General features: G+C 41.9%; 1 protein-coding gene across 35 annotated transcripts in view; it reads left to right on the forward strand.

Moving 5' to 3' along the window:
- The window catches only part of DST (dystonin), a 301,155-nt gene that overhangs the window by 171,973 nt on the left and 104,738 nt on the right, over positions 1-24,444 (forward strand). For 32 of the 35 annotated variants that reach the window (XM_077926290.1, XM_077926284.1, XM_077926293.1 and 29 more), the window contains 11 exons: positions 605-6,283; positions 6,601-6,735; positions 7,677-7,892; positions 8,826-8,972; positions 9,756-9,989; positions 11,429-11,581; positions 14,220-14,453; positions 15,250-15,534; positions 16,320-16,865; positions 19,078-19,254; positions 21,887-22,010. In XM_077926290.1, the coding sequence (XP_077782416.1) occupies positions 605-6,283; positions 6,601-6,735; positions 7,677-7,892; positions 8,826-8,972; positions 9,756-9,989; positions 11,429-11,581; positions 14,220-14,453; positions 15,250-15,534; positions 16,320-16,865; positions 19,078-19,254; positions 21,887-22,010 (7,930 nt within the window). The remainder of the gene's footprint in view (positions 1-604; positions 6,284-6,600; positions 6,736-7,676; positions 7,893-8,825; positions 8,973-9,755; positions 9,990-11,428; positions 11,582-14,219; positions 14,454-15,249; positions 15,535-16,319; positions 16,866-19,077; positions 19,255-21,886; positions 22,011-24,444) is intronic. The other 3 variants (XM_077926303.1, XM_028722649.2, XM_077926285.1) reach the window with 2 other exon arrangements.

Consider the following 24,444-nt stretch of genomic DNA (forward strand, 5'->3'; position numbering starts at 1 on the left):
TACTTTAAGATCTATTACGTTTGACACTGCCTTTGGAAGGCATTACAAGAGTATATGCAAAGGAAGACTATTCTGCACATACTTCTTAAATGTTGTTCCCAATGGATGACTTTTAATACAACACAGTTGCAGAGCATTTAAGTAGCTACAATACTTGATCCTTATGTATTTGGGTGTCTTTGTAAAAGTGCTGTATGCTGTAAACATGAATAGCATGTGTGTTTTTGTACCACATACTGTTTTCTCAATATATGCTAACTTCTCACAAAGCACATAGATAGCATGACAGTTTGTCTTTCAGGTACGTGTCTTTTTTGCTCACTATGCGATCATCTACTATTTTATCTTCCACTAACCCTCTTGATGTATGCAGAGCATAGGCTTTTGGTTTACCGATGCATGTTGTGTTTCAATCTTTTATCACACCGTGTGCTGTTGAATCACTGACATCACTTCTGCATTGAACTGCTAACATTCACAGTTTGGGTGGAACTCTGGTAAGTAGGTGACTTTATATTGTACATATATCATATTAAAATTCAAAGTATTAATCATTTACCATTCATAAAATGCTGACAATTCATATTTTTATACTCATTTTTAGGAGGATAAAGTCATAGCTGGCATTATTGATCAAACAACTGGAGAGATGTTTTCAGTCTTGCAGTCAATTTATAAAGGCCTTATTGACTATGACACCGGAATTCAGTTACTTCAGAGCCAGCTCATTTTATCAGATATAATTTCACCAGCCTTGGGAAGAAGTTTTGACCTTGAAGAAGCCAAAGCCCATGAACTTGTCGATGACCAAGCTGTGTTGCAACTACAAGGTTTACAGAATGCTAAAATGGTCATTTCAGAATTGCAATCAGCAGCACTCCCAGTTGTAGCTGCTTTGGAACAGGGTTTAATTTCAGAACCTCTTGCTATTAAAATTCTTGAGATTCAGCTTTCCAGAGGACACCTAATGATACCAGCCACGGGAGAAAAGCTGACTTTGCACAGAGCTTTTCAGAAGAATCTGATCTCTGCAGCATTATATACTAAACTCCTGGAAAGACGTGACATGAGCAAAGACCTTATTGACCCCAACACTGCAGAGAAGATAACCCTTGAGGAATTGCTTGAAAGAACTGTAGTACATAGAGAAACAGGCTTGAGGCTCTTGCCTGTGACCCCTCAAGAAAGAGGCAAAATAACTCTAAAATGTGGAAGGAAGTTAACTATTCTGAGAGCAGCTCATGAAGGACTCATAGAGAGGGAGACCATGTTCAGGCTTTTAGGGGCCCAGCTGCTTTCTGGCGGCATAATTCATCCTGATACAGGACACAGAATGACTGTTGAAGAAGCAATGAGAGAAGGGGTTATTGACCAGGATGCTGCTTGTGCTATTTTGACTCATCAGCTTCAGACAGGTGGGATCTTGTGTCCAAATTCATCAAAACGTTTGTCTGTAGATGAAGCTGTGCAGTGCAACCTGATCTCTTCTAGTAGTGCCTTGCTGGTACTACAGGCACAACGAGGCTTCATTGGACTCATCTGGCCACATAGTGGGGAAATATTTCCTGTATCTACATCTTTGCATCAAGGCATGATCACTAATGAGCAGGCCTGCAAAATTCTAAAGGGGCGGCAGAAAATAGCAGCACTCTATATTCCAGAAACTTGTGAAGTGATCAGCCTGGATGATGCAGCCCAGCAGGGAGTCATAGAAAGCAACACTTCATCAATTTTGAATAGTGTTACCCTACCTGATGAAATGCCTAATGTGGAAGATACACCATTGCCATTGAAAAAAGCTGCAAGATGGCTCTCGTCTTGTGAACTCCAGGCATCCAACCAACATCCTGATGGAAAGGATGTAAACACTTCTGACACCAGTGAGCCCATACCTTGCCACTCAGAACAAACTCAAAAGCTATTCATGTCTTACCTAATGATAAATAGTTGTATGGATGCGAACACCGGTCAGAGGCTTTTGTTGCATTGTGGTGACTTAAATGAAACAGTCAGCCTGTTAATGGATGGCAGTCGTTCTGAAAATAATACAAATGAGACTGAAGGGCAATTGTGTTTAAACACAAAAACACAACATATTGAGCAACAGCCCAAAGGGGCAATGTTTAGTGATATCACTAGCAGTGTTTCAGAACAAGATACAAGTATTCAAAATATGTCCAGCAGCAATAAGAGGGAGGCATTTTGTAAAGATCACCAGAATGACATAGTCTCAGGGAGAAATGGTTTTCATATTGTGTCTGGTGCTTCAGAGCAGTCAGAATGTGTCACGAATAGATCTGGAAAGGAAAGCAGTCCAGGTCAAAATCTTGAAAAAGAAAATGCACTTGGAAGTTTACTGAAACTTCCAGAACAAATGCCAGTGGAAGTGTATGAAAATTTAACTGACCAATCAAATGCTGAAAATGCTGAAATGAAAGCATCTCTTTCAAACTGTTCAGAAGGACATCTTCCTCCAATAGTAAATGAAGATAATATTTGCATAGTAGAGGGGGAGAACATTAAGGGGAGTGAAAACGACTCCCCAGGCATCTTCAATAGTGTTTTGGATGCAAATTATTCTTCAGCTATTAAGAAGGATGAGAAAGCTCAAGCAAGCACTAACGTTTCACATCTCGTGGACAACAGCCTGCAAAAATGCATGCCTCAGGTTTTGCAGATTGAAGAAGGCATTATGCTAATGAAGAACGATGAGGTGAAAGATGAGGTAAAAGATGACTTTCAGGATAGTTTATACACTAGTATAGAACCTGACCAAAAATGTTTAAATGAACGCACTAAGAAAGAATTAGAGACTTGTAATGAGAGTGGGGTGTCGCAAGTGGAAACGAATGTTACCCCAATATTGCATAACAATGATGATAGGAATGGCAAGTTGCCATTAGAAGACCACTCCATAATGCATGGTGCATGTCTTCATATGAATGATAGGCCACCACGAGAAGACGTTACAAATAGCTATGGCAATTCACAGTTGGAAGACCATGCTAATACATTTGCTGGCCGGCTGTTGGAAAACTACACCAGCATGCAAGATGCATTACCATTGGAAACTAGAGTGCATACACATGACAGTCAGTTACTGGAAGATTGCACCAATAACTATAGCATGTCAGTCCTAGAAAATACTTCTAATGGTGATTCACTCCTGGAAGACAGCGTAAATTTGATCCATGGATTGTTACAGGAAGAACAGACTGAAAGTGGGCAACCTGTAGAAAATCAGATGACTATCAGTGATGGAGAACAACCCATAGATAAGGCTAATATATGTAGTGTGTCTTTGCTTGATGACCATACCAATTCTGATGGCATTGCACTGTTGGAATATCATACTGAAGATAAATATATTGGACAAATTCAGAGAAACGGTGCTATTACTCATGCTGGATGTCCACTCAAGGATTCCATTGATACAAATGTTGGGCTCCCAGTAGAAGTCACTACTAACACTCTTGATGGATCATCCATTAAAATCAATACTGATAGTGAGTCCACATCACCTTTGGAAGTCAGTGCTAGTATGAAGCATGATGAACCACCTGTGAATGACAGCAAGTCAGCATTTGAATGTGGCTCACTAGTTCTGGAAGGCAATAACAGCAAGCAGGCTGAGCTGTTGCCTAAAAGAGAACATAGTACTCAGTCAGAAGATCTTTGTGATCCAACTCAACATAAAGATCGCAGTGAAGCCTGTGATGCTCCGCAAATTGATCATAACAATGGTACAGTTTATAGCTCAGACAGAATAAACAAGGGTGACTCCTCTCTTGTTAAAGAAGATGCTACTCCAGAACTCGTCCACGGTGCAGTAGCCATCAATGGAGTAGCAGATAAGCTGCAAGAAAAAGCAAAATCTTCCATGGGCAACCCAAGTAAGGAAGAAGAAAGCATTCTGTGCTTTAGTGAAACAAGTGATTCTGATACATTTGAAATTATAAATATGGCAGCATTCAATGCAAGGCTACTAGGCACAATTCTAGAAGACAAGGCAGAAAGCAGTAGAGATATAGAAGATAATGGTCAGAAAAAAGAAAGGGAAGAAGGTAAAGAGATTGACAGCTCCCTGGAAAAGTTGGATGAAGCTAAAATGCAAAGAGGTGAGCACAAGGGCATTAAAATGAAAGAAGATGACTCTGAGAGTGAACATGAAAGCATATGTATGGATAATGACAGTGATGATGATGGCAGTGGCAGTAGTGATGAGAATGGCAGTAGTGACAATGGTGATAGTGACGGGGATGATTTTGAAGGTTATGATTATGTGGATTTTGATTATGATACTTACGATGAGACAGATTATGAAGATGAAGAGGTATTGGAAATGCATTACTCTCAGTGCCATGATAAAAACATTGGGGTCCAGGTGTCTGCACTTTCAGAGGCAACAGGAAACAATGGTTTACAGTGCCCTGAAAGCTACAGTTCTGATGGCTATCAAAATTTAGCTGATGTTGTTAAAGAAAACATTCAGGACCTACCATGTAAAAGTAAAGAGGGAAGCCAGCAAGAAACAGAAGAGGCTTCTGACCCTTTCATGCAAGACAGCCTTGCATTACAGAACAGTCAAACCTCCCAATTAAGCATAAGCAATGGTGCAACATCAGAAGACGCAATTGGAACAGAAAATATTAGTGCCAAGTCTGATATACCTTCTCAAAGAAACTTACGTGCTGAACACAGGGAAGCTAAAATTCTTGATGATATATCAATGCCATGTTTGAATTGTGAGAAAAGACAAGAAGTAGATAATGGAAAACAAGCATCTACCAGTATGCCACATAGTCAAGTAGAAATTGGTGCTCTGAAACAAAATAAAAATGGAGTGTGCTTTGAGAAGGAATATCATATCCAGGAATCAAGTGGAAGCCTTAGGGAGCCTCATTCATCAGTTATTAAAAATGGTTATGAAATTACTGCTTCATATGATGAAAAAATAAGTATTGATCAAACTTCAAATAAGCCCACATTGGTTACAGACTCCAATGACATTGCTAAAGATGAATCAGTGCACTCTGTAGAGGGGTTTGACCTCTCTACTTATTTAAAGCAAAGTGCGAAAGATATAACGGCCAAGGATATCTTAGCAATGAGAGAGAATGGTTCATCTTGCCTAAAGGAAGGTGAAAGAGACAGTGAAGAGAATAGAGAGGAGCTTGTGGTATCAGGAAGTGGAAACTGTGAGGGAAAACAGCACCTAGAAGAATTGCACCCCAAACAACAGCTGTTTCCTGCATCAGTTGTATCAGAACCCACAAGAGATAAAGTTAGCAAAGAGGGTAGTGCTCATTCCAAGGTGTATCATGATGAAAGCTACAGATGTGACTTCAACAATATGGAGCATGTTGAAGCTATTGGAAAAGTAGGGAGCAAGGCTGATGAAACAGCTTCTGGAGAAGATACATGTGTAATTGGATCATCTTCTAGTACTTTAGACACCAGAGATGATAGCCAGAATAACTCTGAGCAGAAAGCACATGAAGCAGTGGTCACTCAGAACATTATTGTGGGGAAGCCTACGGAAAATGACATTCTAGACCATGAGCCTACTTTCTCTCAAAATGGCATCCAGATAAAAATGCAACAATCACTAAAAGATGTGATGCTTTCTAATTCTGCCCCAGTCAATGATCAGGAAGTTGTTTTTTCTGAAGTGCCTCCTACATTACCTGAAAGCTTAACAAAAATGCTTAAAGGAAAAATAAAAGATGTTTGCTGCAAGCAAGAAGAGGAACCTTTAAGTTATATTGGCACGAAAGCTTTAATGCAAAATTTACTTAAAATGGTTGATAGCACACACTGGGAAAACGAGGACCCTACCAGATCTGCTGTCCAACATACAAGTGAGGATACTAGAAGTGCCTCAATGGCTGCTTCGTTGTGCATACATGCAAACGAACCTAATTCTGCCCCACCTATTTGGCTTGATAATAGAAGTCCTGATCTCCTCCTCGATATACTGAAACAAGACCATTGCAGTCAAAGAAATGAGAGCACCCATAAGACAATGGAGATGAAGGCCCAGACAGAAAGAGAGCAGGAGAAGAACACTTCTCAGCATGACCATGCCTTTCCCATCTCAAGAGAAACTACAAGTTCATCAGAATTAAAAGCAGAAACAGCTGGAGAGAGTACTGAAGCATGCAGTAAGGCTCTTGCTTTGAAAGGATACCCTCAGCCCGAGAAGCCATACCAGCAACCAAAAAGCTTCTCTGAAACTTTGGAAACAGAGGACTCTGGACCAAGACCTGATTCAAAGAGCATGGTGAGTAGCAACTTACAATTTTTGTCTGAAGCAAAGACATGTAAAACAAATGAAAAACGTATTTGGTTCATTTTGGTGCTTGTTAGCATAATCAAAAACATGGCACCTATATTACCAGTATGCTTTGAATCGCCTATCGCAAGGAATTGAATGTCCCCTGGTTAACATCATAGTAGAATCACAGATGAACATTTAAATTGCATCTCCAGGCATTTTTAAAAACAACAACACACACCATCCTTTTTGTTTTTAAAAGTGATTTTCTGCTACTGTGTTGATAAGTTCTAGTTACACTAAAATGACAATAATATTTTCAGAAGCAATGCACTTGGTACTTGGAGAATATGAGGAGACATTTGACAGTGGTTCAAGATATGAAATTTCTCTTGGATGACCTGCAGCCCATCAGTAATGACCTGGAAGACCTAAAAATACAACTTGAGCAGTTAGAGGTAAGCTTCTTATCTGTATATCGAAAGTGAGGTTAAATAGTGAGGTCAGATGTCATTATTACTAAGTCTCTTTATATGCTGATCTTCCATGCAAAATAATATATTCAAGGTAGCTCATAAGACCCTCAAAACACAAGTCATCAGAATAAGAGTATAGTTAAATATGTATTATCTTTCATAAATATGCTAAATCTATTTGACACACTTCACAAATCATAAAAAAATATACTTATCATTAGCCAGTGATCATCACCCCACAATTCTCTCACCCAAAGGCACAGAAATGTGCACCCATTTGTCATCTAATACAAATCAATGGAACAGCACACTCTTGAGTCCTTTCCCCACAGATCCCATTTACAGGCCTGGGCTACACATTACACTCTCTCCATGGGTGATTCTCTGTCTATAGTGCGTGCATTTTGTAGTCCCTTCCTGCTAATTTATAGGAGGAAGAGAAAGGAGAGCATGTTGAGCATGGCAACAATGTCTAAAGTTAAGGTATCCCTGGATGGATGCTGAGATGAAGGAAAGGGGTGGTGCAGCAGTGGTTGGAGGAAGAGCTATTGCCATAGTATGGAAAATGATATGAGCAGTGTGGCAGGTGAGTGGGGAATGAGAGATAGCAAAATAAAGAGATGTGTATCTTGGGTTCTAGGGTTAATTTATCTCATTTGTGTGGCCATTTCCCAAGGTTCCCAGGGCAATTTTAGGTGGGGTGACCCCATTTTATTCTTGCATCAGCCCTGTGAGGTGGCTAGTGACTTGTTGAGTGCCCATGAACATCATGACTGGCTGGGGATTTCATGTTTCCCAGCCATCTCTAGGACTAATGGTACTTCTCCCTAAAATGCAAAGTTTCTTTTTCTGTCTTGCACGCAGTGCTACTAATTTTAGGCAAGACCTTAATGCACCTCATCTGTATTTGTTTATTTTTGTAGTCATTTGAATCAGGGCTTGCTGGCTTTGCTGTTACTCTGCGAAAAGATATGAAGTTAGCAGAAGAGTTTCTAAAATTTCAGCACAAGGATGTTCCCAGAGCACAACTTGTGGATCTAAAAGAAAGCTATGAATGTTTGGAGAAGGATTTCTTTGGGGTCTGCGAAATGTCTTCAAATCGAGCGAAGCAAATAGTCTTGGCAGTAGACTCTGAAATGGTAGGTTCAAAGCCCACATCTATTTTACTTCTGTAGATTTTTAACCTATCCAACTCCAAACTTAGATTTAGTTCAACCATTTAAAACAAAACCAAGTGTAAAATGCACATAAGTATTGTAAAATGGTTTTGCATACATGGTGACAAATTTATTGCCTGATACTAGCTAGCTGAAACCCATGCTCTAAAAGTTTGTTCACAATGAATGATCGCTTGCAGTACAATCCTACGCGTGTCTTCTGTGTTCATTGGGGCTTATTTGTAGGAAAGTGTGTGTAGGATTGCAGATGCATTCCTTCTGAATCACAGTGAATACAAAAACTTGTGCATCCTTTGATTACTTGAACATAAAATGATGATGTGCATGTGTGATTCAGTGATCATAGATCAGCACCGCAGACAAGAGCTTTCTCAAACAATTCATTTTAATGTTTTCATGTTTAGTTGTGTATCATCCATTGATTGTGGTGGTGGTGGTAGTAGTAGTAGACTTATAACCCACCCTGCACTAAATGATCTCAGAGCATGTTACAAAAATACCAACCTAAATTGATAAGCATGTGTACATGAATTTGTTCTTAGTCTCATTATTTAGTGAGTTTTGAAAGAAAAGTAGTTCCATTATCATGAAATGGTAACTGGGATTGGAAAGAATTTGCTCTCTCCTAAAGAATTTTTGTTAGATAAGTGATATAAACCCTTTTGCCCCTTGTTGGAGTGTCAGAATATATGCAAATGGTATCATCAGCAAAGTGTTCTTGTAGATCTAAAATATGCCACATGTATATAGTGGGGAAAATATCTCCTTATTTTTCCAATTATGTCAGTAGCTTTGTTTCCCTGTCATCTAACTAAAATCTTTTGGTTTGGTTTTCATTTTAGTTTGGTTTAGATCTGTTGTTGGATAAATATCTTATTTGTACTTCTTTTCTAGGCTAAACTTTCAGTGCTTCATCAGAAACATCTAGTCAAGCTTCAGGAGTTTACAGGTTGGATTGAGGAGAAGAGTGAAATAATGAATGATCTCAAAGTGGATACAAGTGATATAGAAGATGTGAAGCAAAGGTTTCAGTTAATCAAGGCATGTATCACTTGGTGCCTAATCTGTCAGTGACAGTTAACTTCTAGATATGATGTTTTGTAGGTGATCTCCACTCTGATTCTGTACTAGTTACCGATAACCTATATGTTCAAAAGTAGTGATAGTTTGGGTGATTATTGTTAGTTCGGATAGGCAGTCAGGATTTGTGCAAGTAACACTCCTATAGTTTTAACAGTTTTAACCTTGAGGTTGGTGCTAGGCTCAACATCAGAAAATGCTGTCAGTAAGTTTATGTTTTAACTCATTATCAGTCACATATTTTGCATATATGTCCACCAAGACTGTAGCAAACACAGCCTCAGTGCAATGATTCAAAAATAAAGGGTGGTGTCAGCAGAAGACTTGAACAACAACTTCTGCTGTCGCAATGGGGTTTCACCCCTCTCCTCCCCAACATTACATTTAACATTATGTAGATCTGATGTTGCAAGTCAATGAATTTGAGGAAGGCTCAACAAACCTAAACGGCTAGTAATATTCTTTAATAGATTCTGGATTATGAACTGATACAGAGTGAATTCCAGATCAGATATTTGAATGATTTAAAAAAATGAGTGAGTGAGCTTAACCTTTTATCAAATGATAGGGCAGGCTTCCTCGATCTGGTGGCCTCTAGATGATTTGTAACAATTCCTATTGGCCCAATAACCATGTTGACTGAGGCTTATGGAAGCTGCATGCCAAAACGTCTTGAGAGCACCAGGTTGGGAAAAGCTGTTGCAAGGTTTTTTATGCTAACTATTTTTATTACTTAATTTGCAGGACCTGGAAAAAGAGTTTGAATGTACAAAAATGCAGTTGGAATCCACAGCACTTGATATTCAGTTCTTCATTTCTGAGCATGCCCAAGATCTTTCCCCAAACCAGAGCAAGCAGCTCTTGAGGCTCTTGAATACCACACAGAAGCGCTTCCAGGAAATGCAAGAGACAATAAGATCCCAAGTCGACCATTTTGAAACTCTCTTACAGACAGAACAAGTTCTTGTTGACCAGAAGGTTTGCTTCTGTGTGTGATTGTGTGCTTAGCATGACACCGAACCCAAGTGGAGACATGAAAAAATGTTGAAGTGCAGAAACTGTACTCTAGCTGAGATCGAAAGCAAAATAATACAATGTTCCTGTCCTTCAGAATTCTAGAAGCACATGATAAATGTTTGAGGGACCAGTTGTGTGCTTCCTTCAACAGCAAGTTTTGTTTCAACAGCAATATATAGAAATGATAAAATACTTTACCCAACAGTGGGTAATGATTTGACTTTGACTTTAAAGCTGAGTCATAAATAAACTAATAACGCTGAGGTAGCATACCTAGGACTGCACGTTAGACTTTGGGTATCTGTTGAAGAAGGATGCTTTCTTATCTAGTTCAGGAATCTAACCAGCTCCCTGTCCCAGGAAGCAACAATGGATGCTTCTGTGATTTGAGGGAATCACTCTGCGACTTGCGTGCTGCCCTTTTGTGGGTGAAATAGCCACAGGTGCTTGTTCTGCGTCTCAAGGGCCTTCTAAGAGGTCTGATCACTCTAGCACAGGTGTGGGGAACATTTGGCCTCCAGATATTGATGAACTAAAACTGCTGAAGTTCAGCAACATCTGGTGGGCCAAAGGTTCCCTACATCTGCTCTAGTGTATGGAAGGTAATGTACAGGGGAAAAGAAGAAGCAGAGTTCTACAGTAAGAGCTGTTTGACAGTGGAACAAACTCCCTTGGGAGGTTGTGGACTCCCCTTCCTTGGAGGTTTTTAAACAGAGGTTGGTTGGCTATCTGTCCTGGACACTTTAGTTGAGATTCCTGCATGGCAGGGGGGTAGGACAAGATGACCCTTGTGGTCCCTTCCAAACTATGATTCTATTAGTCTGCAAGCACCAAACAAGATTAACTTTGAAGGACAATTTCTTTTTTAATCAGTTGAGGGAGAAGGGAGAGTCTTCAGCTCAGGAAATGCAGGATTTTAAAAATATACTTAATAGGGGTGAAAGTGCCTTTAAAAGAACAATGAGTGCCATTGCATGTCTGCTTCTGTATTGCTTAAAACACAACAGCATTTTATATGTGGGTAATATTACATGTACCAACTGATCTAACACATAGTTTTCAACTAACCTTTGTTTTGCCATCCCCTTTTCAGAATTAATACCTGTCTGTTACAGGTTTCAAGCCATTCAGAGATTTGGATTTTCACACGCATAATGCATGGCCAGACCTCTGCTGGGCGGTTCCATCCAAAACCTGGTCTCTTTACTTACAGCATTTGTGAGGTTTATCTCATACCTTCTATATTCAGCTTCTTTAAACTGTGTGCAGCTGCTATCATGTTTACAGCATACTCTCAGAAATAGTGTCTGATGAAAGCTTTGAAATTTGGTTGTTTGAACATTAACCTGTATGAGAGCCTCTGAGCATTTCTATTCAGGTTTCTTCTTATTCTGAATTAGGACTTGGCAGACCAGCACCAGGATTTCACAGAAAAATTACAGGATATATGCGACCTTCTCACACAGACGGAAAACCAGCTCATCGGCCACAAAGAAGCACTTGCTATTGAAGATACCAAGGCAGAGTTGCAGCAATACCAGATCAAACAAGAGGTACAATGCTTGACTAATCGGCAGCAGCACAGCCAGGCGGCAATCCTTACAAATCACATTGGAGTTACTTGTAAATATTTCTGAGTAAATTGTGCTTGGGAGCATTTTGCAAGCCCTGTAAATATATTTTGGACTAACTGTTTGCACCTCACCCGAAGTTCAGTTGAGTTTATAGTGTGAAAGTTGGTAGGCCATCAATGAGGTGCTAGCAATATCCCTTGTGTAGCCTTCCAGCAGTGCCCCTTATATAGCCTGTACAAGCATCTTGGAATGGCTCTCAGGAATGTGGGGTAAAATGAATCCACTGAACAGCAATGCAGTAGAAGAGGAGAGCTAAAATCATCCATAGTTTAGAGGTTTGTTAGTATGCTTATGCAAAATTGTTAGATATCGCCCTTCATTTCTTCAAGTCCAAAGCAGAAAAATGAGTTAAAAGACCAAACCAGCCAAAAAAGCAATGTTACCGCAAAAACCCTACAACTTTATTTATTCGTTTTTATTTATTTAACAAGATTTCTATACCACCGTATCAGCAAAAATCTCCTAAGTGGCTCACAAAAAAACATTAATTAAAACATACTGACGAAATCAAACTTTAAAAACAAATTGACACCAAATTTATCAAAATACAGTCAGCAGCTTTAAAACAAGTATGCATGGATTGCCGTTTCTTTAAACCTTTGTGTCTGTTTCTATATATTTTATTAACTGCTTTAAGTGAATCCTTTTTGGAGCAGAAGGATGTGAAACAGTTTTGGGGTATTAAAAAAAGAATACTTAAAAAACGTAAACAAGTAGTTCAGTCAATATTCTCAGCCTCTGTAAAGAAGTACCTCTTTGCGTTTGGCTTCCAAATGCTCCAGTGCATGCAATTTTTTCTTTATTCCAGTAAACAGTTCAGGCGAATGTTCACTGTGTAAGTGATACAAGGAGCTAAGTCAGTTGATTCATTTAGTTATTTACTTATTTATTTGGGAAAAAAATTTGCTCTCTCAGTTAAACAACCATCACGGCAAGCTTGCAAGTGATTGAAATAACAATTCCTTACACAACCCATCAGCTTCATGTCCCTTGGATGGAGTCAGAGTTTGCTTCCTTTCTCACCTGAAGTTCCTGGATAATTAGCAGTTGGAGCCAAGTGTTCTTTCTTGCAGGGAAAGGGAAAAGCAAACGCCCCACAGCTGCCCCATTTCAGGCTTCTGCATAATGTCAGGGTGGACTTCCCTTGTGGTGGTGTACCTCCTGTGGCGGGGGGGAGGAGATGAAGCCTTCCAGAAGCCCTTTGTTTCCTGGTCAGTGGCAAAGGCCAGAGTGTGTTTACCTTCACTCCCCAGGGCATCTTGTGATGACGTGAGCCATGCATTTAGCTGTAATGCATGTGTCAATTTGACCGGCCCATTAGATTTCTAAAACATGCAGAGAATTGTGTATATTAGCTTTTTGCAGTGCAAGATGTTAGTAAACAAAATTATTTCTGAATAATTCCAAAAGGTTAAAGTTGCTGGCTTGTGCTGTGGTGGCAGAGCCATCTAGTATTCTTGGCTGCTGGAGGCAAAGGACAAGATAGCAAACATAAACACACACACACACCATTCCATGTACAGATGCCAACCAGATTAGCAGTTGAATCTTACTTCAACTGTGCCAGTGGGATGGCATTCTCCTATTAGAGGTTACCACTCACACACTTGCACTGTGCTTTTCTGCTAGTGTAGTGGCACCTCGGTAAAACGACTTCTTACTGTTTGTAGCAGAGTTTTCCTCCGAGGCAGAGGACAAGAACAGGAGTCATACTCAAATTCACAGTCAAGAGCTTTTTATTGCTTGACTGGTTGCACAAGCATTTCTGTTACTATTATATACAAGCTATTTACATTCTTTCTTTATCTCTCCAGCACGGTATAATCTCAGTCCAGTAATTAACAATCCCGACACAGCAAAACTCACAGTATCAGCAGCACACATTGTCTTACTTCCAGCCTTGTTGTCAGCTTGCGTGCTGACAGTGTGTGCATGTGTGTGTATGCTTTTGCCGTGTTGAAATTGCAGTCTGCAACTTCCTTTATTTGCACCACCAGCTGACACCAATCAAGCCTAGAGTGCCACTCCTACACACTAAAGTAAATTCTGGAACCCTCTTTAAAGCTTTCAGGAACTTTTATATGTTTCTTAAAGAATGTTTTCCTAACATCTCCACCATACCTAAGATCAACAGGCTAGCTTGGGGATACAGGGCAGGCCCTGTGGCACATGCTACCTTGTCCTCCCACAGAGGGGGATGCCCGAGTGGCTCAAATGGAATGATATAACTCTACCCCCTGCATCTGCTGCTTGAGGCGACTGCCTCACATTGCCTCATGGTAGGGTTGGCCCCTGAGTGGTGTGTCAGTTAGCTTCTAATTATCAGGGAAGAAGTTGTGTTTCAGGAAATTCCACGCTTTTCCAATATAGAGCTAAGGTCTCGATCTCACTCTTGTAGAAATTTAGCAATTGTTACTCTCTTGTTGCCATTTTCATGAAACATGAAGGCAAATCCAGCGTGTACCTTAGAAAAGGGGCTTTCAAAGTGAAAAATAAATGGATAACTCTTCCTTCTAATTTTTTAATTGTTGATCTCTTCCCCCCCCCCCCTTTCCAGGAGCTACAGAAAGATATGCAAGCAAATACACAGGCGCTGGCAGAAATTGTGAAAAATACGGAGATGTTTTTGAAAGAAAATGGAGAAAAGCTGCGACAAGAAGACAAGACTGCTCTTGAAAAGAAGCTTAATGAAGCCAAGACCAAGTGTTTGCTGCTTAGCCAGAAGGCAGAGGAGTCCAGGAAACAGCTGGATAAAGCTGTGACAACAGCTATTAAGCAAGAAACAGAAAAGGTTCTTTGGCAACCATTTAATATTTATTTTAAAATGGCTCATTGCTATAATTTTCCCTTGCATGTGAATGCTGACCATCCCAGACAATGTCTGAATGTCTGACAATGTCTGACAATGTTTGTGAATGTCTGAAAACTCAAGGAATTGATTGCCATCATCATCATCATCATCATTATTATTATTATTATTTTACTGTGTGTATTAAATGTAGGGAAATGCATCTATCTATTTTCAGACATTCGCCAAATGCATCTGGAATTGTCAGTATTTGCTTCCCAAAAGAAAGGAACATACAGTGGAATTCAGTGTAGCACTTAGGAGCTGTTCAGCATAAACAGTTCTGCTTGCCAAATGTCTCCCCCTGTATTCTGGTCTGAGGATTCTCCCAACTGCCCCTAGCAATTTTTTTTTCCTTTTTGGGGGGTGGAGTGCAGTGGAGGAAATTCCCATTGCACTAGCTAAAATCCTTGTGCAGACTTTCACTAATGTGTCCTGTTAGTTGAATGTGGCCCATAGACATAAGTATTTCCTCCCAATGGAGGATCCTTTAAACAATAGCCCATGTCACAGAATAATAATTCATTTTAGTTCTTCTCATTTTTCCTAAGCATACAGAAGTGCAGGCACACTGCATCATTCTGCAGATATTTGCATGTGTCCAGTAGGAGAAAAAGTCCCACTAATTCCCTCCCCCCCCCCAAAAGTGTTAGTATACCCTTGTTTGCAATATCACGAATATCTGCATTTGAACTTTTCATGACTGCATAAGATTTGAGCTTGAACTTTAATTGTGCAGGTTGCAGCTAGAGAGCAGCTAGAGGAGAGTAAAAGCACAATAGAGAATCTTCTGGACTGGTTGTCAAAGGTCGACAAGGATGCTGAACATGGGGGCAAGAAAGACAAGCCAGCAATTAAACAGAATGGCAATCATTTCCAAGAAGGAGAGGTGGAAGAGTTGGCTGGAGAAGACGATGAAGTCAATGGCAACTTGATGGAAATCCAACAACAGAATGAAACTCACGTGGATGGACAACTGAAGCCCTCAGAAGATAATCTCAACATGCAGTATCAGAAAGTCAAGGTACTACATGTGTATAATACTAATTGCTTTATCAATTCACGCTTGTCCTGGAAAAGAAATGAGGGTTGATATAAAGCCACCTCATGTGCCATGGAGCCAGCCTTGCCAGCTGTTATGGTGGCCTTGAAAAGGTACAAAGCGAAAGCCTAGTGCAGCCAGGAGACATAATCTGGTCCGCCTCCAGATCTCTGCTTTTCATAGCAAGGAATCTCTAGAATGAATTTGTGGGAGGTGATTTCACCACCTCTCACTGCACTACAAGCCTCAGAGCATATTTATTTCCTAGCTCTTATCTAATGAACCAATAGAACATTTTCATCTCTAGCTTCTGTGTTGAAAGTGTTCAAAGCTGTGGAAAATAAAGGCAGGCCAAAGTGGGAAGTATTGACAAGCACACCCAAACAGCCCAGCCTTAGCACATCTTACATCCATCGGAATGCCAGTGGCCACACACAGCTCCCTTTAAGCACAAGGTCTCTCTCAAAAGCCTCAGTGTTATGGATAGCTCTATGCAGGCACGTCCGTGCATAAATGGAACTACCCCTAACATGAAGCCATTGAAGAAGCCTTTGTGTGTGTATTGGGATATTTTAATGCTGGTGATTTGTTCTTGCGATTGGGAAGTAGGAATGTAGTTGGTTGGTACATCTGCAGCACACAGCATTTTGATTTGTTTAATGTTTCTGAACCCTCGTTAAGTACATTTCCTAAGAATCGGACACATTACAGATTGCACTGCTAATTATATATGTACGTTTTGATTCCCTGCCGCTTTCCCCACCCAGGCTCAGCATGAGAAAATTATTTCCCAGCAGCAAGCTGTCATAATAGCTACACAGTCAACCCAAGCCCTGCTTGAGAAGCAAGGACACCATCTTTCTCCAGAGGAAAAGGAGAAGATTCAAAGGAATATGAAGGAACTGAAGGTGCAGTATGAAACTGCCTTAGCGGAGTCGGAGCAGAAGCTGAAGTTGACTCGCTCTTTGCAGGAGGAGCTTGAGAAGTTTGATGCAGACTATGGCGAGTTTGAAAGCTGGCTCCAGCAGGGAGAGCAAGAACTTGATAACCTGGAGACAGGTGCATCTGACTTTAATGGGATTATCATCAAACTGAAAAGGCAGAAGAGTTTTTCAGAAGATGTCATTTCTCACAAAGGGGACTTGCGGTACATCACCATTTCTGGACAGAGAGTATTGGATGCTGCTAAATCGTGTAATAAAAGAGAAGGTGTCAAATATGACAAGGATGGTATTGATACTTCTTCAACTTACATTGAGGTACAGAATAAGCTGGATAGTGCAACTGGTCGCTTCAAATCTCTCTACTCTAAGGTAAATTGAGTCTGAATTCATGTGGAATGTGTATCCATGAGATAAACCTTTTAGTTCACTGAATTGTTACATGAAATTAAAAGCAGAATGCTTTCTGTAGAGGAGGAGCCTGTCTAAGGGTATTTTGTTGCTGCATCTCTCTGTATCTTATGTTTTCCCTGTATCAGGCAAAATGTATAACTGAATTGAGGAAGCAGGATTAGGGTTTAGGTTTCTCCCTTTCACTCTCAGTTTGTGAGTTTCTACAGTCTCTTGTTCCCACTTTTTGTTGTTACTCACTTCATTTTTATCTTACACTTTCTCCGTGAGCTCAGTCTCCACCCCCACCCGACCGCAGTTTATTCTCACAAGCTGAAAAGTAGGTTAGGTAGGTTAGGCTGTGAGTGAGGCCCAGGGTCACCCACTGAGCTTCATGGCTAAGCAGGGATTTCAGCCAGATTCTCTCATGTCCTAGCCTGACATTCCCATGCACCACTTGTGAGCATTGCCAAACCAATTTACAGTGGAACCAGATATGATCCTAAAACCACATTCAAAACCTGGATATAATCAGGGTTCTCACAGTGAATTTGTGAGCATAACTGCTGTCATGTTAATTAGGCTTGGAAGTATTCCTCATCATCCCTAAACCATGTTTAAATCTTGCAGTTCAATTCATTGCATGTTTCTTCAGAAGTAAGTCCCGCTGTGTTTAATGGAACTTGCTCCCTAGTAAGTTTGCTTAGGATTGCAGCTTTAATGTTAGTGTACTGGCTTTATTTAATGATATATGGTGGGGGTGGTGTTATGTGAAATACTAAATTGCCCTATTCTGTATATTTTTCTGTATTGCACAATATTTGATCTTCTCAGGGAATCCCATTTGTTTTCTTACCGTTTACTCTGAGGCTTTTAAACGTGTGCTCTGAGACAACTTAGAACCAAATTTGGTCTCTGTAGCTATTTAAACAGCCCTTTTAGTGCGTTAAAAAGAGTATCTTTAAGTGCCTGAACACATGAATACAGAAAGTGGGTGGGAGCAGGGACACACAAACGCACACTCCATCCCCAATGTCCTCAGCTGTTGAGCTTTCCTGTGATGTGCTAATAAGCATTCTGCAGGTGACTTCTACTCATGTTCACTAGAATTCAGGTAGAACTCTTATAAAGAGTTGAACTCTGATAAAGCAGTGTCCTCAGTTGCATGGAGGAGTCTTTTTGTGTGCAAGTGAGCAGAAGTAGAAGCCCCTGGCACACTTCCTCTGTGCAACGTGGAAGGCTGGGGACTGCAGTAGTGTGATGTGTGTGAGGACATTGGGGAGTGGGGCTTGTGTGTGCAACCCTGTCCACACATTTAACAGTCCACATGTTCTGGTGAATGCCTGAACACCCCTAAGGCAGCAGTCTGATTGCTTCAATATGTGCCCAAAGCACAGATCAAAGCTTTGCCACTCAGGTGACATTCTGTGGTGGTGTGGTAAGCAGAAATCTGGGTGATGCCATAAGATTACCACGTAGCCACAGGTTCAGCCCTTGCCACAAATGATAATCTAGAAATCGACTAGAAGTTTCATATGGCTGCCAGACATCAGCAGGTACCACTTTGACTACTGCTCTGCATTGTGCTGGGCTTCATATTTTAGCTAAAACACCACCATTGTACATATGCGGTGATGGAAGAGAGATAAAAACTGAGATACACATTAGCCAACACACAAAATAAATTTATTCTGGAATTCTCATTTTGTTCATTTAACTCAAACTTCTAAAACTTAGGTCTTCTCAGGATATACAAACTTCCAGGTTATGATTTTGTCTGCAAATCGTACTTGTCTGGCTTTTCAAATTTGACCACCAGATGGGGCCAATTGCAATAAAAACCTCTCACATGAGTGTCAGAAGTTAGTGAGGAGGGAAATTTAAACAACACACGCAACACACTCTAAGCCAAACCTTAGCTATGCTTGATGCAGTGCAGCAGGAAAAAGGTTTCGTTTAGGGTGTCAGACAAAGCAGGCTTGTGTGTGCTTTCCATGTTCAGCCGTTACTGGAGCAGTATGAAAAGGCATTGTTATTGCATAAATATCTTGCAGTATGAGCTAAGCAGAGTATTTGAATTACCATTACAAGATGTTTTCAAATCGCCTAAGTCTTTTAGCTAGTAATATTATATACAAATGCTTTAAAGTATATATCCATTCTTGAACACCGTTTTCTCTCTGTGCACTTCTAGTGCAGTATCCTTGGAAATAACCTCAAAGATCTGGTAGATAAATACCAGAATTATGAGGACACCTCATCTGGGCTTCTGACGGGACTTCAAGCCTCTGAAGAAGCTGTGAATAAACAGTTGTCTGAGGCAGTTGCTGTAGATCCAAAAAATCTCCAGAGACAACTAGAAGAAACCAAGGTAAACCAAGTGAAAAAAAAATCTCCAGAGCTGTTGTATTTCAAGAAAAAGCAGTTTATAGAATAAAGGAAGGCCATGTTCCCCTTTGGTGTATGTGTGTTTGGGGGGGGAGGGGAGGTGTACATTAGTTGAACATGTCAGATTTAGAAAAAAATAATGCTGATTGTTACAAGGGAAACCTGGAAGTGTCCTGTCAATGAAACTTTTTTGATCATTATCTCTTTGGCTTCCAACTTGTTCATGGGACCCCAAGTGCTTATTGAACATTGTGGCTATATGTCAGGGGTCCCGAACCTTTTTGAGCCTGGGTGCACATTTGGAAAGCTAAGGAACAGTTGTGGGCCAAAACATCCATCTCACATGGTGGGGCGGGGGGACCCACCACTCACGCTCGGATCTGATCCAACCACCACACAAATAAAATGGACAAAAAGTGTAAGCAATCCCCCACGCCCCCCCCAAAAACCCTCTCAACAAAATAAAACCCAGTAAATTTAGAAAGGACATTGAAAGGGCAAGTGGCCTCATCAGGGACCAACAGTGTCTGTCTAAGAAAACCAGAAGTAGAATCAGGACAATGTATATGTTTTTACTCCTTTTTATCCTCCCCACACCCCTGCAAGGTAGATTATATTGAGAGATAACGAGTGACTCAATATAACCTAGAGCATATCATAGTTTAGTACGGTGCTTTTTTTCTAGACAAAAAGGTGTCAGAACGCACCTCCCGCAGAAGGCCACCCCAGAGCCCAAAGAGGATCTCTTTGGACTTGTGGGGGGGTGTCTCCTCATGAGCCAGAGGCTTGTTGAGGATGCTTATCTGAGGTGCGTCTTCCTTGCCTCAGCTGAGCAGCTTAATGAGTCCCCGCCCCCACCTCTCTGGCTCTTATGAGCAATGGGGCTTGCTCAGCTGAGGCTCGGCTTTCCCACATGTTAGCTGGCAGGGGAAAAAGACTCAGCAAAGCACCTCTGTGCCTCCAGCTCACCAGGAAACCCTCTCCAGAGCATGAAGCGGATGTCTCCTTTTGGGCTCTGGGGAGAGTCCCCTAATGAGCTAGAGGTGCAGCAGGGCTTTGCTGAGGTTGTTTGGGGTCCTCCGCACTTCCAGGGCCCAGTTGACATGTGCCGGAACAGCGTTCCAGAATGTTCTGACAGGGGGAAAAATGTCCTAGTTTAGAAGGGATTTGATCTCAGTCTCCTCGGTCCAAGCCCAGCACGCCTACTCAGAGTCACTGCATCACGCTGGCATCAGGGGGGAAAAATCACAATTCAAGTACAGTGGTACCTCAGTTTACAAACACTTTGGGTTACGGACTCCGCTAACCCAGAAGTAGTACCTCAGGTTAAGAACTTTACTGCAGGATGAGAACCTAAATCGTGCGGTGGCAGCAGCAGGAGGCCCCATTAGCTAAAGTGGTACCTCAGGTTAAGAACGGTTTCAGGTTAAGAATGGACCTCCAGAACCGATTGAGTTCTTAACCAGAGGTAAAGGTAAAGGTACCCCTGCCCATATGGGCCAGTCTTGACAGACTCTGGGGTTGTGTGCCCATCTCACTTAAGAGGCCGGGGGCCAGCGCTGTCCGGAGACACTTCCAGGTCACGTGGCCAGCGTGACAAAGCCGCATCTGGCGAGCCAGCGCAGCACACGGAACGCCGTTTACCTTCCCGCTGGTAAGCGGTCCCTATTTATCTACTTGCACCCGGGGGTGCTTTCAAACTGCTAGGTTGGCAGGCGCTGGGACCGAGCAACGGGAGCGCACCCCGCCGCGGGGATTCGAACCGCGACCTTTCGATCGGCAAGCCCTAGGCGCTGAGGCTTTTACCCACAGCGCCACCCGCGTCCCTCTAACCAGAGGTACCACCGTATTTGTGTGGAGAGAGGAAACAACAACAACATGGACACTTCTTCATAAGAAGTTTTTTTGTTTGTTTTTTTTAAAAAGAGAACTGGATTAAGGTAGATGAAACATTCTCTTTATCTGGAGTTCTTTCCTCCAAATCCTCCTGGTTCCCGACAAAAGTTATCTCTTGTGACATAAAGCAGAAGTAGCGCTATAGGCAGAACAGAGAGGGCTCTCCATCTGCAGCCTGCCCACTTTACCACCCCAAAGGCCGACTGACATCACAGATTGCGTTTTTAATAACAAAACTCTCTTCCCATGGATGGGTAACTGCTTTTATGTGACAGGGAAGCTCTGTTTATGGCAGTTGGTTAGGAGAGCCTGTTTTTTTTAAAATGAAATGCTTATCACAGTGGTAGCCAAGTTGCAATTTTAATGTATAGCATGAAAAGCATAGTCATTGCGTAAGTCCCATTGTAGTAAACGGGAGCTATGCAAAAAAAGGGCAGTAAGCAAAATATCTTGGGCTGCAAATTGCGCTTGCCCATCAAGATAAGAAGTGCCTGTTCTGGATCAGCTCATGGTTTCATTTAGTGTAGCTTTCTATCATCCCGAGTAGCCAACTGGATTCTGCTCAGAAGTTCCCCAGCAGAGCAAGATGTGTATTGTCATCTGTAAGATGTTTAATGGTGTCTGCCAAGCCAACCTTACTGTTATTGTGTGCCTGTGTGTGTGTACATACACACACAAGTTAGCAAGCAGTAGAATTGAAAAGTTGTACATTTTTACAGGTGCTTCAGGGGCAGGTGTCCGGTCACCAGGTTGCTGTAGAGAAACTGAAAAAAGCTGCCGAAGTGCTTTTTGACACCAGGGGAGAGTTACTGCCAGACAAAGATGAAATCCAGAATACCCTGGGTAAGATGAGTAACTGTCTTCTCCGTTTTCTTCTTTCATTGCTCATATTTGTAGACTGGAGAAGATACTAAGTGGTGGTTGCCTCCTGGCCTCCTACAACTCAGCTATTTTTACCATTATTATTTTTTAAGGCAAAGGGCATAATTCACTGAATCAGGCGGAGCAGTTGTTTAGCTCTCAGCCCATGAAAATCAGCAGGACTTAGTAGTGCTCAGGTTTGGCTGGGTCATGTCCCTATAAAGTAACGCCAAACCGTATGTGACAGTGACAGGCCCGTGTCTAAATGCAGGTCTGCTGCAGTCGCATGTTACAAATGGGATGAGTGAGCCATTTTCAAGGGCAAAAGGGTGGAGGGGAGATGTGTTGAAGTTGCTTATGTGAGACTCTCAGTAGCTTTCCCATGAGGCACTGATCAGGTTTTCCCCTGCTTAGCTTCAATAGCTTCAGGTGATCCTAGGGCAGCATTGGGGTACCTGGGCCCTCCAGGTGCCATCGAATTCCAGCTCCCGTCAGCCCCACCCAGTGGTCAGGGATGATGGGCATTGTGTTCCAGCAACATTTGGAGGACCACGGGTTCCCCATGTCTGTTCTCCAGTCTGGAGGTGACCGTCGCGTGGATCACAGTGGCTAGGTCAGGGCGAGAGCGGTAAGGAGCCAACTGCTTAGCTTGGCGGAGATGAAAAAATGCCGCCTTTGTTGTAGCTGCAATCTGCACCTCCATGGAAAGGGAGGTGTCGAAGATTACACCCAAACTCTTAACGGATGGTGTTGGCACTAATTGCGCCCCCGCAAGAGATGGGAGTTGCCCCCCCAATCCCATATCGTCCCTTCCCAGCCAAAGGACCTCTGTCTTCGAAGGATTTAACTTCAACCGGCTCCCAGCCACAGCTTCCAAACATCTGATCAGTGTGTCTGGGGCCGAGTCAGGATGGCCATCCATCAACAGATAGAGTTGGGTGTCATCAGCATACTGATGGCAGCCCAGCCCAAAACTCCGGACAAGCTGGGCGAGGGGGCGCATAAAGATGTTGAAAAGCATTGGGGAGAGTATTGCACCCTGAGGCACTCCACACACCAAGGAGTGGCGCGATGACAGTTCCCCCCCAAGCGCCACCCTCTGTCCCCGACCAGAGAGAAACGAGCGCAGCCATTGAAGGACTGTGTCCTGGATCCCCACGTCGGCAAGGCGGTGGTCCTGGAGTTCGTGATCGACCATATCAAAAGCTGCTGACAGATCTAGAAGAATCAGCAGCCCCGACCCGCCTCGATCCAGCTGCCTACGGAGATCATCTGTTAGGGCGACCAGAGCCGTCTCGGTCCCATGACCAGCGCGGAAGCCGGACTGGAATGGATCCAGGGCCGATGTTTCACCCAGAAACCCACCAAGCTGTTCAGTAACCGCTCTCTCAATCACCTTACCCAGGAATGGAAGGTTCGAAACCGGGCGGTAATTGGATAGATCTAAAGGATCTAATGATGTTTTCTTTAAGAGCGGACGCACCACTGCCTCCTTCAATTCCCCTGGGAAGTGCTAATCATATGTAAACATTTATAGTTAAGAAGAGTAGTATCGCTTTCCAGTTCATCACATCTATATGTCTTTATACAAATATTATTTACCACTATACCATTTTTTAAAAAATCAAATTAGTTTACTCTCTCTCTCTCTCTCTCTCTCTCTCTCTCTCTCTCTCTCTCTCTCCACACACACACACACACACACACACACACACACACATTAAAAAGTTAAGATCAGAGGCCATCAACTATCTATTATTCAAAGGCCAGCATAGGCATTAACTGTGCATGTTCATAATTTGTTTTCCTGTTTCAAGCCGGAAAGGAATTAGGGGAAATGACACACAGTTCAGTGATATTTCTACTTGTAATAATAATCAAATATGCTGAAACAGAGAAACTGTTACCAAGAAGTGCAGAGGTAATGACGGGTTAAACTAAACTTTGGATTCATGGGTGATCTTGTGGTTTCAGTGAGTTAAAGAGACACACATCCTAAGAGTCTGGAGAAGAGGATATCTGAGCTGATTGAGGTTTCTTTTAAAATTATAACTGTTCTGCCCTAGCAGCCATATGAGATTACTGGAATATGTATAAAGGCCTGCAAGAGAAAGCTGGCTATGCAGACTTAAGCCTTTAATTCCCTGGTTCCAACCGTCAAGTATGCGAAGTCCATCTGTTTAACATCCTGCTGTTACAAGTTAATGTATTAAAATATTGCAATACCTCTTTTCATACTCATGCCTGGCACTGCTTAACCTGCTAAATTTTTGGTGGTTTGTTTTTCAGTGCTCCGTCTGATATTTTTCTAGCTGCTTTTCTAGCTATTTGTGTCTGATATTTGATGAATAAAGAATGTGTAAAAAGAAAGCGGGAAACACGACACTGCAGAATTTCTGGGGAACCCCCCCCCCCC

Source organism: Podarcis muralis, chromosome 3 (assembly GCF_964188315.1).
Source record: "Podarcis muralis chromosome 3, rPodMur119.hap1.1, whole genome shotgun sequence".
In the NCBI taxonomy this organism is placed as follows: domain Eukaryota; kingdom Metazoa; phylum Chordata; class Lepidosauria; order Squamata; family Lacertidae; genus Podarcis; species Podarcis muralis.